Source organism: Chrysochloris asiatica, unplaced genomic scaffold (genome assembly GCF_000296735.1).
Source record: "Chrysochloris asiatica unplaced genomic scaffold, ChrAsi1.0 scaffold00010, whole genome shotgun sequence".
NCBI classification, from domain to species: Eukaryota; Metazoa; Chordata; class Mammalia; order Afrosoricida; family Chrysochloridae; genus Chrysochloris; species Chrysochloris asiatica.
In genome coordinates, this window is record NW_006408528.1 from 13,084,511 (window position 1) to 13,103,918 (window position 19,408).

Consider the following 19,408-nt stretch of genomic DNA (forward strand, 5'->3'; position numbering starts at 1 on the left):
CATGGGATATCAAAGAGATTGTCCGATGATTTCCTCATTCTGTTGGGTCACCTCTCTTTGGAATGGGCACAAATATGGATCTCTTCCAATCAGTTGGCAAACAATCACCTTCCAAATTTCTTGGCAGAGATGAGTGAGTGCCTCCTGGGCCGCTTCACTTACTTGAAAGATTTCAATTTGTATTCCATCAATTCCTGGTGCCTTGTTCTTTGCCAATTCCTTTAATGCACCTTCAGTATCATAGGCTCTTGATCATATACTACCTCTTGAAACGGTTGGAACACTAACAATTTCCTTTTGGTACAATGACTGTGTACTCCTTCCATCTTCTTTTGATGCTTTCTGCATACTTCAAAAATCTGCCCAGAGAATCTTTCAATAACAAAAGTCAAGGCTTGAATTTTTTCTTCAGTTCCCCCAGCTTGAGAAATGCTGAGCGTGTTCTTTCCTTTTGGTTTTCTGATTCCAGGTGTTTGCACATTTTGTTGTAAATATTTGGCTTTATCTTCTGGAGCTGATCTTTGAAATTTTCTATTCAGCTCTTGGACCTCTTCATTTCTTCCATTTGCTTTACCATCTCTATGCTGAAGAGCAAGTTTCAGTGTCTCTTCTGACATCCGTTTGGACTTTTTCCTTCTTTCTTGTCTTCTTAATGACTTTTTGCTTTCTTCATGTATGATGTTCTTGACATCATCCCACAACTCTTCAGTCTTTAGTCTTTAGTGTTTAATGTATCAAATCAGTTCTTCAGATGATATCTAAATTCAGGTGGGATATATTCAAGGTCATAGTTTGGCTCTGGTGGACTTGATTTCATTTTCTTCAGCTTCAGTTTGAATTTGCATATGAGTAGTTGATGGTCTGTTCCAGTCTGCCCTTGGCCTTGTTTTGACTGATGATATGACCTCTCTATATAACTCTTTTTTATTTATAATCCAATCAAAATCAAGACATATTCAAGTTGTCATGTATCTTTAGTTCCATTTAACCTAAAATTTAAGTAATATTTTGGTGTTTTTTTAATGTAACTTCTTTAGCGTGTACATCAGTTGTTTGATATGTTGTTGTTATTAAGTCCCATTAAATTGATTCCAACTCATAATGACCCTGTATAAGGTTCCCAAGAAGTGGCTGCTGGGTTTGAACTGTCACCTGTGGTCAGCAGTACACTGCCTATCCTACTTGCTATCACAGGACCCTGTTGTTTGATCTAATGTACGACAACCTAGATTAAAAACAGCATTATAGTTATGTTCTTATGCACAGCTCTTAATACACATGAAGTGTTTCTCATAGCTCTAAAGGTCCAGACACTATTATATGTGCTAGCCATCACATGTTAATGCAAATTATTTTATATATCTATAACCACTTGTCAAATTTCACACCTTTTCCATCATCAGATTTTTTAATATTTGCCATTATAGATAGAAAATAGCATCTCTCTAGGAACTTAATTCACTCCCCCCCGCAAACTAACAAAATTAAACATCTTTCCATATTTATATACTGATTCATGTGTCCTCTTCTGTGAAATGCCTGCTATATCTTTCCCTAGTGGGTTATCTTTTTAATCAAGTTGTAGTTCTTCAGGTATCCTGGTAGTGTAGTGGTTATGAATCGGGCTGCAAACCGCAAGGTCCGCAGATCGAAACTACCAGCTGTTCCACAGGAGAAAGATGAGGCTTTCTACTCCTATAAAGATTTATAGCCTCAGAAACCCTGTACAGGGTCACTATGAGTCGGAACCGATTCCACGGCACATAACCAACCAACCAACCATGTGCTCTGGAGAGGGCACTGGTGGTCCAATGGTTGAACAGTTGCCTTCCAGGCTGGACACCCAAATTTTATTTCCAGCTGACATACCTCAAAGGCAGTCAACACCAGTTGCCAAAGGATAAAAACACTAGTTGTTATAATAACTGAAAAGTTTTTAGCAGAGCTTTCAAATTAAGATATAAAAGGAAGAAATGCCTGGAGATTACTTCTGAAAATCCCCCACTGAAAGCTCTGTGGACCACAATTGCCAATCCCTTTGTGCCTTGGGTCACCATGAGTTTGGGGCTGACTTGATACAGCTGACAACAACGACTCTTCTAGATACATTTTACAAATATCTTCTTCCAGTTTATAGCTCGTCATTTTTCTTTAAAGTATCTTTTCATTAACAGATAATAATAATCTCAGGTATGTGAATTTATACATCTTTTCTTTTAGAGTTAGCACTTTTGCTTTTTATGTAAGAAACCCTTCCCAATCATTAGGTAATGAAGATGTTACCCTTTGATTTTTTTCCTCAAGTTTCCTAGGTTTTTATTTTCACATTTCAATCTAAACTCATCTAGAATTCACTTTACTTGATACTGTGAGGTATGGAACCCAATGTTATTTTTTTTTCTATATACATAAGCATTTGCTAAGGCATCATTGACTGAACACACCCTCCTTCCCACAGGGATCTCCAACAGCATATGTGTTACTTATTAAATGCATGTTTCCATATTAGAGATTAGTACTTGGGTCCCCTGGTTTCGTTGTCTAATTATCCACCAATACTACGCTGTTTTTAATACCACAGAGTCAAAATATGTCTCTCTTCATTCTTCAGGTTGGTTGTGGTTATTCTTGGTCCTCTGCCCTCCCATATAATTTAGATTCAGCTAGTAAAGTTCCAAAACAAATCCTGCTGAGATTTTATTAGAATTACACTGAATCTACAAGTCAATCTGGAAAAACTGTCATCTTTACAATATTGAGTTTTCCCATCCAGGACTATAGTATATATTATTTAATGGTGTCATTTTAAATTGTCTTTCAATACAATTTCAAGGCTTTTCTTCATATAAATCTTTCATATTTTCTAGATTTATTCCTATGCAACATATGCTTTTTCTTGCTATTACACTCGGACATTTAAAATAACATTTTGAACTCTTCATTGCTGGTATGTGGATATGAAACTAATTTTTGACAGTTTTATTCGGGTATTAAATTTAATTTTTGTATGTTCATGTTAAAATCAGCTATCTTGCAAAAATTTCTACTACTTTTAATAAACTCCTATAGATTCTCTGGGATTTCTATGTAGACAATTCTATCACATTGAAAAAAAGTTCATTTCTTTCTCATCTTTAAATTATCTCTCAAAATATGCTAATGGATATACTAAGTACATGAAAAGATGTTTAACATCATTAGTCATTAACCCATGGCTGATGAGTCTATTTCATAGCAATTCTGCAGAACAGAGTAGAAGAACGGCCCTAAAACGTTTCCGAGACTGCACATCTTTATGGAAATAAACTGCTGTTTCTTTCTCTCAAAGGGCGACTTTTTCTCCACCTGCAGACATTTTGATTAGCAGACCATCAATTAAGCAGTGCACCCACCACCAGTGCTCAATCATTTGTTGTTGTTAGGTGCCAACGAGTCGGTATCAACTCATAGTGACCTTATGCACAGCAGAATGAAACACTGCCCGATCCTGGGCCAAACTCATTATTATTGCCACGCTTGAGCCCTTTGATGCTGCTACTTTGCGAATCCATCTTGCTGGGGGGGGGGGGGGGGTTCTTCCTCTTTTTTTCTAACCTTCCACTTTACCAAGCATGATATCCTTCTCCAGTGACTGGTCCCTCCTGAAAATATGTCCGAAGTATGAGAGACAAAGTTTGGCCATCCTGGCCTCCAAGGAGCACTCTGGCTGCACTTCTTCCAACACAGATCTGTTGGTTCTTTTGGCAGCCCATGGCACTTTTAATATTCTCCTCCAACACCATAACTCAAAAAGCATCAATTCTTCTACAGCCTTCTGTATTCATTGTCCAGCTTTCACATACATAAGAGGTTATTGAAAATACCATGGCTTGGGTTAGGTGCACCTTAGTTTTCAAGCTGACATCTTTGTTCTTCAACACTTTAAAAATGTCTGTGCAGCAGATCTGCCTAATGCAGTACGTGGTCCAATTTCTTGACTGCTGCTTCCATGACTGTTGATAGTTGATCCAAGAAGAATGAAGTCCTTGACAACTTCAATCTTTTCTCCATTGGTAAAAATGTTGTTTATTGGTCCAGTGGTAAGGATTCCTGTATTCTTTACATTGAGATGTAATCCATACTGAGGGCTATGCTCTTTGTTCTTCATCAGTAAATATTTTAAGTCCTCTTCACTTTCAGCAAGCAAGGTTGTATCATCTGCATATCGCAATTTGTTAATGAGTCTTCCTCCAATCCTGATGCGTTTTCATCATATAACCCAGCTTTTTGGATTATATGCTCAACATACAGGTTGAATACATATGGTGAAAGAATACAAGCCTGTCGCACACCTTTCTTAATTTTAAACCAGTGTTCCCATGTTATGTTCAAACAACTGCCACTTGGTCCACGTACAGATTCCTCATGAGCATAATTAAGTGCTCTGGAATACTCATACTTCGCAATGTTGTCCAGAGCTTGTCATGATCCACACAATTGAAAGCCTTTGCATAGTCAATAAAGCACAGGTAAACATCTTTATGATACTCTCTGCTTTCAGTCAGTATCTATCAGACACCAGCCATGCTATCCCCTTGTTCCACGGCCTCTTCTGAATCCAGCTTGAACCTCTTGAAGCTCTCTGTCAATGCATGCTTGCACTCGTTTCTGTATTACCTTTAGTAAAGTTTTACTCTCATAGGATATCAAAGAGATTGTCCAATGATTTCCTTATTCCGTTGGGTCACCTCTCTTTGGAATGGGCACAAATACAGATCTCTTCCAATCAGTCGGCCAGATAGTTGTCTTCCAAATTTCTTGGCAGAGATGAGTGAGTGCCTCCTGTGCTACCTCAATCATTAGGGGAATGTATATAAAAACTACAATGAGATAAGATTTCCCCTGGTAGTATAGCGGATTATGAGCTGGGCTATTAACTGCAAGATCAGCAGTTTGATTCTATCAGTTGCTCCACAGAAAAATGAGGCATTCTGCTCCCGTAAAGATTTACAGCCTCAGAAACCCTATACAGGGTTGCTATGAGTCAAAACCAACTCAGTGGCACACAACTACCACCAGGATGGCTACTGGGGTCAAGGTGTGGCAATGTAGGATAAGCATTCAACTGGTAACCACAGATCAGCAGTTCAAACCTACCAGCTGCTCCTCGGAAACCCTATACAGTGTAGCTATGAGTTGTACCCAACTTGATGGCACTACACAACAACACTGGCAAGGGTTTCATGAACCTTATTTGCATTATTAACAGGTTGTCTACAAGAACTCAAGGGCCTCATTTGCATAGTTCCACCCAATCATAGAGTGGGAGTCACAAAGACAATGTCTAAAATGCCTTTCTAGGAGTCCTGGTGTGATACTGTGGGGTAATGCGCTCGACTGCAAAATCTGTTTGAATTACAACGTAGGTGGTTCAAGTTCACTAGCTGCTCCTTTGAAACCCTATACAGGGTTGCTATGAATTGGAACTGACTCCATGGCACTTAACAACAACATAAAGGAACTCATCTAGTATAAAAAGAATAATGCCAATTCTCTGGTATTTGTTAGTACTTGGTCTACAGTCCAATATGTGATCAAAACACAAATGTTCTACATGTGCTTTGAAAAATACATTCTCTGATTTTTGAGAGTATTCTCTTAAGTACTCAGCTAATAAAGTATTGAGCTTTATAAAACTCAAGATGTGACTATTCTACTGGGATTACATCGACAAGTATAGGGTACAAGTATATTTGGTGTAACACTGTTGGATAAGCACTGGACTGCTAACCACAGGATGGTGGTTCAAACTCCCCAGCCACTTCGTGGAAACTGGAGTTGACTCGCTGACACATAGCAACAACAGTTTGGGGGGGAAGGAGGTGAGCACAATTCAATCCATGACCCATAACAGCAGGTCAAAAGCACCTTTAAAGTGTTGCCATCTCCCTCTTGTCTTATGTCATTATTGCCTACTTCTTTAGTTTCATCTTTTTATAACTGCAGAAAGACAGTATTATTTTATATACTCACTATTCATTTAGATTTTTTACATGTCCATTATTTTCTTTGCTACTCATTGCTTCTTACATTTCGTATCATTTTTCCTGAATTATTGTCCTCCTTCCTAAAATTCATCCTTTAGAAACTCAACTGTAAGGGTTATCTGGTACTTAATGCTCAGATTTTGTTTATCTGAAAATGTCCTATGACTCCACCAGAGAAACATTTACACTATATATACAATTCCAGGTGAAAGTTACTTTGTCTCAGCACTTAAAGCAATTCTTGTACTATCCTCTGGCTCTCAATATAGCTTCTGAAAAATATGTTGGCTCCAAAAGCTATGTGCACCTGCCTGAATACCAACCTTATTGCCTCCAGACTGTCTACTGTCACTGTTCCCATTTCTGGTTTTGCCTCATAGTTCTTTTGTTTTTTGAGGAGTGTCTCCTATTTCTTCCAAGCCCAGAAATATATCAGGGAACACTTTTTTAAAATCTAGGATCTAGGCAGTTTAAAGTGGAAGGGGCTCCTCAGTGGCTTGCCCTATAGCTAGAAGCAACATGAAACAGGTTCTTTACTGTAAGACACTCAAATTTTTAATATCCTAACCTATATTAAAACCATCTAAGAGGGGGGATATTGTATCTGACATTGCTCAGAATTTATTTGACCAGAGAATCTCACAAAACTAGTCTTCCACAAAACACAATCTGACAAAAAAAAAAATCCTGTTCTGAATCCTGTTATTGAAACAACTTGCTTTAGGAATACTGCACTCTTCTGGCTATTGACTTAAACCATAGTAATTTTTCAAAATAATGTTTGTCAAATCCATCATTACAATTTTTAGTCAAGTCACAGAAATCTAAGTCCAGAAATGCTAAAAATATTTCTTTAAAATTAAAAATCTATTTTTTTTAAAGTTTACTAAAGTATTTTATTTCAATAATCAATAATTCATATCAAATAGTTTTGAATCTTCTTATAATTTTATGTGCGTAAATACAAATAGAATATATACTTACAGACTGCATTAGAGTTTAATTTCTAAAGCACTTAAGTTTGTGGAAGGCTGTAATCTATACAGGGACCCAAACTCTATTTTGAATCTTGATATGAGTTCAGACACCATTTAAATTTTTTATGCTACTTCCCAATGCTTGTTGGCAATTAAACCAGTAATGTGTTGATGCTCAGACAACTCTGCAACAAGCCCAGGGAGGGGTCGTTTGCCCTTAGTAAGAGTGTGGTTGAAAATATATTAACTAGTATGCAGAAAGATACACAAAGAACTAAGGATCTTGTCTGGGCATTGACCAAAAGTAACCAATCAAATGCATATTATCAAATTTAATTGAAGTGTGAAATTCTGAAATTGACTTGTAGTCACCCTGTGGCTATGATCAAAAGTCACATGACTTAAACTCCCACTACCACATAGCCAGAGGGTCCAAGTTCAAGAACCAAAGCTGTACTCTATTTTAACTTTCATCCATGTACCTATCCCAATCATAGTCTTTTCCCTGCTTCTATAATGCCATCTTTGACACTGATGGACAGAAATGCCACCAATCATAATCTTCTCTATCACATGCACATATATAATGAACACCATGGCTGCCATCTTCCATTATCCTCTGTACTATGTTCATAAAGAGTTCCCCTCATCCAAATGATTATATTGGCTTTGGCTTTGTCCTGTTGATGACTAAATAAACAGCTGTTTCGTTGTTATTGTTAAGTGCTGTCAAGTTGGTTCCAACCCATAGCATCCCTGTATAGGGTTTCCGAGGAGTAGCTGGTGAGCTCAAACGACTGACCTTGCGTTTCAAACTGACTTTGCTGTCCAGTGCATTAACCCACAGCACCACACCAAAACTCCAAATAAACAGCTGTAAACATCCAATAATAACTGGGACACAGAATGTATGAAGCATCAATCTACAACAATTGGAAATTGTCAAAAATTAAATGGAAAACATAAATACTGATATCATGGGCATTAGTGAGCTGAAATGTAGAGGTATTGGTCATTTTGAGTCAGACACTCATATGGTTTACTATGCCCAGAATGACAAATTGACAACGAATGATATCACATTCATCATTAAAAAGAACATCTCAAGATCCATCTTGAAGTATAATGTCTGTAATAGGATAATATCCATATGCTTACAAGTAAGACCAGTTAATGTCACTATTAGTCATATTTATGCACCAACCACTAATGCCAGTGCTGATGAAGTTGAAGAGTTCTACCAATTTCTTCAGTCTAAAATTTATCAAATATGCAATCAAGGTGCATTGACAATTATTAGTGATTAAAATGCAAAGATTGGAAATAAACTAGAAGAATCAGTAATTGGAAAATATGGTCTTGGTGATATAAATGATGCTGGGTATCACATGACAGAATTTTGCAAGATCAAGGACTTCTTCATTGCAAATATCTATTTTAAACAACATAAAAGACATGTGGACTTTATCAGATGGAATATACAGAAATCAAACTGACTACATCTGTGGGAAGACACGGTGAAAAAACTCCTTATCATCAACAGAGAAGGCCAGGAGCAGACTATAGAACAGACCATCAACTGCTCATACGCAAGTTCAGGCTAAAGCTGAAGAAATTTAAAACAAGTCTATAGGAGCCAAAATTTGACCTTGAATATATCTCACCTGAATTCAGAAATCATCTCAAGAACAGATTTAATGCATTAGACACTAAAGACTGAAGACCAGAAAAGTTGTGGGATGACATTAAGAACATAATTCAAGAAGAGAGCAAAAAATTGAAGAAGACAAGAAAGAAGAACAATTAAAAAAAAGGGATGTCAGTAGAGATTCTGAAACTTGCTCTCCAGAGTACAGATGCCAAAGCAAATGGAAGAAATGAGGTGGTAAAAGAGCTAAACATAAAATTTCAAAGGGAAGCTCCAAAAGACAAAGTCAAATACTAAAATGAAATGTGCAAAGACCTGGAGTTAGAAAACCAAAACAGAAGAACACGCTCAGCATTTCCTAAGCTGAAAGTGCTGAAGAAAAATTCAAGCTTTAGTTTGCAATATTGAAGGATTCTAGTGGTTACGAATCGGGCCGCAAACCTCAAGGTCAGCAATTCAAAACTACCAGCTGTTCCGTGGAGAAAGATGAGGCTTTCTGATCCTGTAAAGATTTACAGCCTTGGAAACCCTGTACAGAGTCACTATGAGTCAGAACTGACTCCACGGCACACAACAACGATGGTCAAAATATTGTATGATGCAGAATGTATCAAAAGAAGATGGAAGGAATACACAAAGGTACAAAAAAGAAATGGTTGCTGTTCAACCACTTCAAGAGGTTGTTGTTTGTTGTTCAGTGCCATCGAGTCGGTTCCGACCCATAGCAACCCTGTAGAGGGTTTCCGAGGAGTGGCTGGTGAGCTTGAACCGCTGACCTTGCAGTTCAAACGGCTTTGCAATCTGGCGCATTAACCCACAGCATCACACCAGGTAGCATATGATTAAGAGCCAATGGTACTGAAGGAAGAAGTCCCAGGAGCACTGAAGGCAATGGCAAGGAACAAGGCTCCAGGAACTGATGGAATACAAATTGAAATCTTTCAACAAACTGATGCAGCACTAGACGCACTCTCTAATCTATGCCAAGAAATCTGGAAAGAGAGCTACCTGATAAGTTTTTGAAGAGATACATATTTGTGCCCATTTGAAAGAGGAGTGACCCAATGGAATGTAGAAATCATTGGACAATATCTTTAATATTACATTCAAGTAAAATTTTGCTAAAGATAATTTAAAAAATAGTTACAACAGTGCATTGACAGGGAATCTCCAGAGGTTCAAGCCACATTCAGATGAGGATATGGAATGAGGGATTATCACTGCCAACATCAGATGGATCCCTTGACTGACAGCAGTAAATACAAGATGTTTACCCAGGCTTTAATTCACTATGCAAAAATTTCTACTGTGTTGATCATGAAAATCTATAGATAACATTGTGGAAAATGAGTATTCCAGAACACTTAATTGTGCTCATGAGGAATCTGTATATAAAAATCAAGAGGCAATTACTCAAACAGAACAATGGAACACTGAATTGTCTAAAATTAGGGAAGGTATGCACCAGTGTTGTATTCTATCACCTTACTTATTCAACCTGTACACTGAGCAAATAATCCGAGAAACTGGATTATTTGAAGAAGAATGTGACATTAGGATTAGAGGAAGACTCACTAGCAACCAGTGATATGCAGATGATACCAGCTAGCTCGTTGAAAGCAAAGAGGACCTAAAATAATAGCTTATGAAATGAAGATCAAAGACCAAAGCTGTTGGTCTCAATGTGAAACAAATCCTTACCACTAGACCAATAAATAACATCATGATAAATAGAGAAAAGAAAGGACGCTGTCAATGACTTCATTTTGTTTGGATTCACTATCTACAGTCACGGAAACAGCAGTCAGGAAATTAAATGATGTATTGCATTAGGCAAATCTGCTACACAAGACCTCTTCAGATTTTGTTAAAAAGTAAAGATGTCAGTTTGAGGATTAAGGTGCACATGACCCAATCCATGTTATTTTCAATAGCTTTATAAGCATGTCAAAGTTGATCGATGAATAAGAAAGACTGTCAAATGAATCGATTCATTTGAGTTATGGTGTTGGAAAAGAATATTAAAAGTATCGTGGGCTGCTAGAAGAACAAACAAATCTGTGTTGGAAGAAGTACAACCAAAATGCTCCTTAGAAGCCAGGATTGTGAGACATCATCTCTTATAATTCTAACATATTATCAGGAGGGATCAGTCCCTGGAGAAGGACATCATGCTAGGAAAAGCAGAGGGTCAGCAAAAAAGAGGAAGACCCCCAATGAGCTCAGGTTTCACAATGATAGTGAGGATGGCACAAGACTGGGCAGTGTTTTGTTCTGTTGTGGATAAAGTTGCTATGAGTCATAACCAACTCAACAGCACCTAACAAAAACAAATAATATGTTTGAATCTGGGGTCTTTTTCCCCTACCATAAGTTAAAAAACAAAATGAAGTGCTATTTTTCCTATTATTATTCTATCTTTACCATCTACGGTAGTCTTTCCTAGTGAACAAAATCTCTAATAGCCTATAGACTCTTCTCACAAGAAATAATTACTAAGGACTTACATAGTCCACTATCATCACTATGTGACTAGATACTTAGCTGTGAGGCCCCTGATTTTATAATTCCTTACCTTTTTGTTGTTGTTAGATGCCATCGAGTCGGTACCGACTCATAGCGGCCTTATGCACAGCAGAACGAAACACTGCCAGATCCTGGGCCAACAGACCAAGTAAATATATATAGGTAGAGTCTCATAAATTCATGAGGTACTCCCTTCTATAATTCTGAACTTTCCCATATTCCACTCTTCTCCCCTTCCCATCCCATTCCCCAAGCATCTGGTTATAAACAAAGATTAGAACACTAAATCACTTAAACATGTATAAACAGGCGACTAGGATGAGAAAATTCATACCAAGATTAACTAACTAGCAAGTATTTACAAAGATGTTTTGTCCTTATTACTTTTCAAAGTAAGACATATTTTAAATGCATATAATTATATTGTGCATAGATACAGCTTGATAACCAAACACTAATAAGGTTGTACAAATTTGAAACAATTTGGCAATTTAATCAATAATTTTTAAATGCTTATATCCTTTAACCTAGTATTTGCATTGTAGAACCTTCATCCTAAGGAAATAATTTTAAAAGTGGTGTTCACACAAAGATGTCATTGAAAATGTCTTTTTTAACTACATAAAAAGTTTTTAAAAAAAGAGCACTTACATAAAATTACATTATATCCACTCAATAATATGTTGCCATTAAGAAGATACTTAAGTTGATTATATAATAATATGGCAAATTATGATAAGTAGAGGGGGAAAGCAGGATATAAAATTATACATGCTGAAAGATTATAAGCATGTTTAAAAAGAAAGACTAAAGAGAAATATACCAAAATATTAGAAAGAGAAAAAGGGATGATATTTTTTCTGTCTTATCTTTAAGGAATTTAAAAAGTTTTTCCATGGTATAAATGTATTATTTCTGAAAATGAAAAGTTTTAATTAAAAACATCTTGCCAATTCCTTGCCTACCACTTCATTTTCCTATGTCTCTCAGTCCATTTTCCTCCCAACTTTGCCAAAAAAAAAAAAGCTTCTAAAGTTACTATTATTAATCTGGAGGGGCATGTTCTTACTTTTTCCATTGGTTCACTTTTATAAACAGGACCCTAAAGAAGGGAATAGACATGTTTTACCTTATTTCCTTCTTCTTTGAATTGTGGATTAATTATTTTTACAAAAGAATAGAACAACTGACGAATTCTGGAATCTCCAATGAATGCAATGTGTTTATCTATGAGGCAGCTCTTTGCTTCACTGAAACCAATAAAGAAACCTTAATTAAAATAAATAAAATCACCTTAGTAGCATTTCAAAAAACTTACATAGTTTGTGAAGATAGTTGCTCAGAACTGTCATTCTGGATTGTTATTTTGGAAGACAATTCAATACATCACAGTAGGTAAAGGGAAACCAGTTATGCTGCTTTAGAAACAGGTGGTCAGGTTTACTTAACCTAACAGTCACTGAATTACTTGCTCAATAATAAAACCCTAGTGTATTTATTGTTTAAGATGCACTCTAACTATGATTTATACCCACTACCTCATTTAATCCTCAGAGCAAGAGTCTTGGTTTAAGGGCCTAAGGACCATGGTAATTCTGTAGGATAAGCACTGCACTGTCATCCACAAAGTCTGTGGTTCAAGCCCCCGTTCGCTCTGCGGGTGAAAAATGATGCTTTCTGCTCCTGCAAAGATTCACATTCTCAGAAACCTCTTACAGGGATGCTACGAGTCAGAACCAACTCATGGCATTTAACAATTTTTGGCATGGTTACCTTTCACCAGAGTTAAAGTAGCTTGGTCAAAACTCTTTCCACAAAGCTTTTGGGTAGAAGTCGTCATCTAGAATCAGTCCCAACTCTCTTAGTAGGTAAGTTCCTGACCCCATCTACAGAAGTAAATTACTCTCAGTGCTTCACCAACTCCTGCTGTTATTATCCTCCATTGATGTGAGTGGCTTTGCACTCATGGTAACCCCACTGAGCAGAGTAGAGTGGTTCCATAGTGTTCTGAAGGCTGTGACCTTCCAGAAGCAGATTGTCAGGCCTGCTTTCCAAGGTGTGTCTGGGTGGGTTTGAACTGACAACCTTTCAACTAGTAATCCAGTGTTTGGCCATCCGAGTTAACCCCTAGATATTATGCTTCAAACTAGAAAGAGAAAAATAAACAGAAACCGTACCTGATTTTATATTTATGCATCATACAACTGTGAGGTTGCCAAACTTTTTCTCCAAGAAATCTGCCACTTGAGAGAAGGTACTCACAAGAATCATTGCCTGTAATAAACACAAAAGTGTAGTAAATAATATTTTAATTTTTCTGTTAGCTATCCTGACCCCAGAAGCCCTTGATGGTGCAGTGGTTAAGCAGTCAACTGCTTATGAAAAGATCAGCAGTTTGAATCCACCAGCTGCTCTATGGGAAAAAGGTGTGGCAGTCTGCTTCTGTAAAGATTATTAAGTGCCATCGAGTCGGTTCTGACTCATAACGACCCTGTATAGGGTTTCCGAGTTAACAGGTGTTGAGTTTGAAGCACTGACATTAGAGTCCAGCGCTTACCCTATAGTGCCACACCAGGAGATTACAACCCTGGAAACCCTATTGGACAGGTTCTACTTTGTCCTAGAGGACCACTATGAGTTGGAATAGACTTAATGGCGATGTATTTATCTTGACCCCACATAAGTTCCTTGAGAACAGATAATACAAAAGTTTTCTATGCTGCACTAAGCCTTTCATGTGTATGTTACCTATTCATGAAAAACCTAGGGTAATAGTTAAGGTTTTTATATCTACTGGGCTAAACCTGAATTCTCAGTGGCTTGGCACTTAAAACATAATAATCAAACATGATGAGATCTAATAAATGTAATCATCTCCCCTATAATTCAATCTGATGTGATTATCCTATGTATTGTACATCATCACTTCTATGATGTGAATGAGGCCAGATGCAACCTACAGGATTAAGCTGTATCTTGAGTCAATCTCTTTTGAAATGACAAGCAGAGTTCAGGGGGACCTATTACTACCAACAAAGAAGATCCAGGAGTAGAATACATTCATTCATTCGACTTGGGCCCCTGCCTTGTGAAATTCCTAGATCTAGGAAAAGACTAATGCCAACTAAGATGCATAGAAATCTCCAAGGAATGTTGGGCCTACAAATGGTGAAAGGAGACAAAGACCTTTCTACAGAGCTGGCACTCTGAATTTGGACTTCAAACCTCCTAAACTCTGAGAGAATAAATGTGTCTACTAAGCAATCCACTTGTGGTATTTCTATTACAGCAACACTAGATAACTGAGATACATATCAAGCCATTAATATTTAAGAAGACAAGGGGTCAGTTATAGTATATACTTTGCCCTCTAATAGTCTCCTAATTACTAGATGCCATGCTCAACACTTTAGTACTTTCTTCTGCCTCCGATTTTATTTCTAGGAGGTTTCCTCAACCTCAAATCAGCTTTATCTTATGTTTATCCCTCTTACTTCTACTTTGGAGTGAGAGGTTAAAGGATAAAACCAAAAACCAAAACCACTATCATCAAGTTGATTCCAACTCATAATGAGATTATATGAAGTTTCTGAAACTATAAATCTTTTATGTGAGCAGACAAACTCATATTTTCTTGACAAGTGGATGGTAGGTTTGAACAGCAGAACTTGTGGTTAACTTCCTGTACTGTGAGGTACACTCGAGTGGTCATTCTTGATGGCATGAAAGCAAGACCAAGGCACCAAACATACACTTTTTATGAAGAAACAGAAAAGGTTTATTCCAAAGCAGAGTTAGGCATCAAATACAGTAAACTGCAAAGGGAGAAAAGGGATATTTTACAAGCTCACCAGACCAAGGAGAGTGAGCGCTAGGGGAGCTTTAGGCATTAGACTGGAGACTTGGTCAGAACACCAATCCCAAGTAATGTGTCCAATCCACGGGTAGAATCCCAAGTCCCGGCCCAAGGATCCCCACTCTTTATTCTCCCGCAAAGATTGTACATTCATTCCCTTTTGAGAGACGTCAGGCAGGCCAGCCTGTCTGACATGGCTTCTAGGTTGCTTTCTTGTTTCACTTCACTAAAGTTCACGGTTATACATTAACCATTCCGGGTATCAAAGAAGCAGAACGCATTATTTTGGTGATTACATCAATTTCTGTTTCCAGGTTGTTTCTGATGCTCTGTCTGGCATTGCTGCCCCCTGGGAACATGCACCTATACTAAAGATCAGAAGATGTGCATAACAATAGGAGCTCTATCTCAGAGGATTTTTTAATTTAGTTGCTGTTCATTTACAGCCCAATGACTAACCCACAGCACTACCAAGAATAAAAGGAAAGGCATTTTTCGAAATGTCTCCCTATTCAGATATTATGATAGTACATCAGCTTATCTGGAGACAAAGTAAAATTAAAATATTGCATAAAAAGAGGAAGATCCCACAATGAGATGGACAGACACAATGGCAGGAGCTATGGGCTCAAACATAACAATTGTGAGGACGACACAGAACCTATCACTGTTTCCTACTTGTTGTGCATAGGGTCACCATGAGCTGGAAGTGACTAGATATGCCTAAGAACAACATATTAACTTGCTAAAAGCTTATTAAATTTCACCCTTTGACAATCTTACTAAGATAACACTGAAGTCAGTTTGTCACAAAAAGGCTGTAAACAGGATCAGTATCAATAATAAAGGCAGAATTCACAGCTCTTAATTCTCTGCTTCTCTTGGTTATCTCTTATCTTCCTTTAGGATGAGCAACTCATCCCAGTTTGGTCAAGATTCTCACCATTTTAAAATGGAAAGTTCTTTTTCCAAAAAATTCTCAGTAAGATGGGTTAAGTGGTCACCTTACTTCCTTTGGACATTTTACTGTTCCAACTCCATGCACAACAGAACACTGCCCAGTCCTACTTGGTCCTCACAATCGGTAGGTTTAAGTCATTCTATCTTGTGAAATAAGTCAATCCCAAAAGGACCAATGTTATATGAGACCACTGTTATAAACAAAAAAGAAAAGGTTTGTTATTGCTATTATTCGGTGCCAGTTTCAACTCATAACCACCCTATGTTTTATGTCGTTTTAGGGTGCCATTAAGTCAGCACTGACTCTTAGCAATCCTATGCAAAATAGAACAGAACAGTGCCTGATCCTGGGCCAACCTACATATGAACCTATAGATGCCGCCACTGTGCCAGTCCATCTCATTGGGCGTCTCTCTCTTTGTCTCCGACCCTCCACTTTACAAAACATATCCTTCTCCAGTGACTGGTCCCTCCTGACAATGTGTCCTAAGTATGAAAGCTGGAAGTCTGGCCATCCTGGCTTTCAAGAAGCACTCTGGCTGTACTTCTAACACAGACTGGTTTGTTCTTTTGGCAGTCCACGGTACTTTTGATATATTCCAAAACTCAAATGCATCAATTCTGCTACAGTCTTCCTTATTCACTTCACTACCCAACTTTTGCAATGCATATGAGGTTATTTAAAAATACCATGGCTTAAGTCAGGAACACCTTAGTCCTCAAACTGACATCTTAGATCTTCAACACTTCAAAGAGGTCTTGTGCAGCAGATTTGCCCAATACAATAGTCGTTTTATTTCCTGACTGCTGCTTCCATTAGTATTGATGGTTGATGCAATCAAAATGACGTCACTGACAGCTTCAATCTTTTCTCCATTTATATGGATATTGTCCAATGGTGAGGATTTTTGTTTTCTTTACACTGAGGTACAATCCATACCAAAGGCTGTGGTCTTTGATCTTCATTAATAAATATTTTAAATCCTCTTGGCTTTCGGCAAGCAAGGTAGTATCATCTGCAGATCGCAGGCTGTTAATGAACCTTCCTCCAATCCTGACGCTGCATTTTTCTTCACATAATCCAGCTTCTCTGATTATTAGTTTAGCAGACAGAGTTAAGTATGGTGAAAGAATACAACCCTAGTGTACACCGTTCCTAATTTTAAACCATCCTTGCTCTGTTTGAACAACTGCGTCTTGGTTTATGTACAGGTTCCTCACGAGCATAATTAAGTGTTCCACAATACTCATACTTTGCAATGCTGTCCACAGCCTGTCATGATCCACACAATCGAAAGCCTCTGCATAGTCAATAAAGCACAGGCAAACATCTTTCTGGTATTCTGTACTTTCAGCCAAGATCCATCTAATGTCAGCAATGATAGCCCTCGTTCCATATCCTTTCCTGAATGCAGCTTGAAACTCTGCAAGTTCGCTGTCCATGTGTGGTTCTGTTGATGTATGGTTGCAACTGTTTCTATATTACCTTTAGTAAAACTTTACTCGCATGGGATATCAATGATATTGTTTGAAGATTTCCTCATTCCGTTGGGTCACCTCTTTGGAATGGGCACAAACAGGGATCTCTTCCAGTCAGTTGGCCAGGTAGTTACCCTATGAGGAAATAACAAAAAACTGTGCAGTCCTGCACTATCCTATTATTGTTATGTTTTAGCCCATTGTTGGTACCAAGCTGTGCCAATGATAGTGAAATCTTGGAAAGTTAAGAGGGCAAAAAATTCCTTAAAGTAAAATCGTATTGGTATTCATTCTTATTCTATACAGCTGATTCAAAGGAATTGTTGGTAAGGGATGGAATGCATGTGTCTTGAGTGCATCAATTCATCTTGTTGGGGGTCTTCCTCATTTATGCTGACCCTCTACTTTTTCAAGTATGATGCCCTTCTCCAAAGACTGATCCCTCCAGGCAACATCTGCAAAGAATGAGAGATGACATCTCACCCTCTTCACTTATAAGGAGCAATCTACCAAGACAGATTTGTTTGTTCTTCTGGTAGTCCATGGGACTTTCAATATTCTTCTCCAACATCATGATTCAAATTCTTCTATTCTTTTCCTTATTAAATATCTGAAAATACCATGGCTTGAGTCAGGTACACCTTTGTCATTAAACTGATCTCTGAGCTCTCTGAACACTTTCATAGCACATTTGTTTAATGCTATGTATCCTGCAATTTTGTGACTGCTTTCTTCAGCGTTGTGTATCTAAGCAATATGAAGTCTTTAGCAACTTCCAATATTTTCTCCATTTATCAAAAGGTTATTTACTGATCCAGTTGTGAGGATTTTTTTCTTTACATTAAGGTACATTCTATACTGAAGGCCTTTGATCTTCATAAGTATTTCAATTCCTCTTTGCTTCCTGCAAGCATAGTTATCATCTGTATAGTGCCAGTTATTAATGAGTCTTCTTTCAATTCTGATGCCATGTTCTTCTTCATATAATACACCTTCTCAGATATTTGTTCATCATACAGGTTAAATAAGTATGGTGGTGAAAGAATACAACAGTGGCACACACCTTTCCTGATTTTATAGCATTCAATATCCTCTTGTTCTGTTCCAACAACTGCCTCTTGGTCTTTGTAGTTTCCTCATAAGTACACTCCTCTCAATGCTATCCAGTTTGTTATGATCCACAATTGAATGCCTTTGCAAAGTCAATAAAGCACAAGTAAACATCTTTCTAATATCCTCTGCTTTTAACCAAAGTCCATCCAACTTCAGGCAATATCCCTCAAGTTTTCTTCAATCCAACCTATCAATGTACTGCTACAACTGTTATTAAATTCAGCAAAATTTTACTTACATGGGTTTTTAACGATATTGTTCAATGATTTCCATATTCTGTTGAGTCACCTTTCTATGGAATGGGTACAAATATGGACCTCTTCCAATCAATTGGCCAAGACCAAGTAACTGTTTTCTAAATTTTTTGGCAGACTTCAGTTCTGCATCAGTTTGTTGAAACATTTTAATTTGTAGTCTGTCAATTCCTAGAGTCTTGTTTTTCGCCAATGCCTTCAGTGAAGCCTGGATCCATCAGTTCTTGATGTATTACCTCTTTAAATGGTTGGGCATCATACAATTCTTTTTGGCATAGTGCCTCTGTATATTCCTTCCATCTTATTTTGAAGCTTCCTGCATCATTCAGTATTTTGTCCATAGAATTTTTCAATATTTCAAACTGAGGCTTGGATTTTTTTTCTCCAGCACTTTCAGCTTGAGAAATACTGAGCGTGTTCTGCCCTTTTGGCTTTCTAACGCCAAGTTTTTGCACATTTCACTATAATACTTGACTTTGTCTTCTTGAGTTTGCCTTTCGAAATTTTCTGTTAAGGCTTTTTAGCTTCCTCATTTCTTGCAGTTGCTTTAGCTCTTCTATGCTCAAGAA

The 19,408-nt window shown here is 37.6% G+C and overlaps 1 protein-coding gene across 2 annotated transcripts in view; it reads right to left on the minus strand.

Moving 5' to 3' along the window:
- Positions 1-19,408, minus strand: part of CASD1 (CAS1 domain containing 1) — a 102,057-nt gene that overhangs the window by 63,909 nt on the left and 18,740 nt on the right. For both annotated transcript variants that reach the window (XM_006834284.1, XM_006834285.1), the window contains exons 2-3: positions 13,355-13,451; positions 12,307-12,427 (exon numbers count right to left, since the gene is read on the minus strand). In XM_006834284.1, the coding sequence (XP_006834347.1) occupies positions 12,307-12,427; positions 13,355-13,451 (218 nt within the window). The remainder of the gene's footprint in view (positions 1-12,306; positions 12,428-13,354; positions 13,452-19,408) is intronic.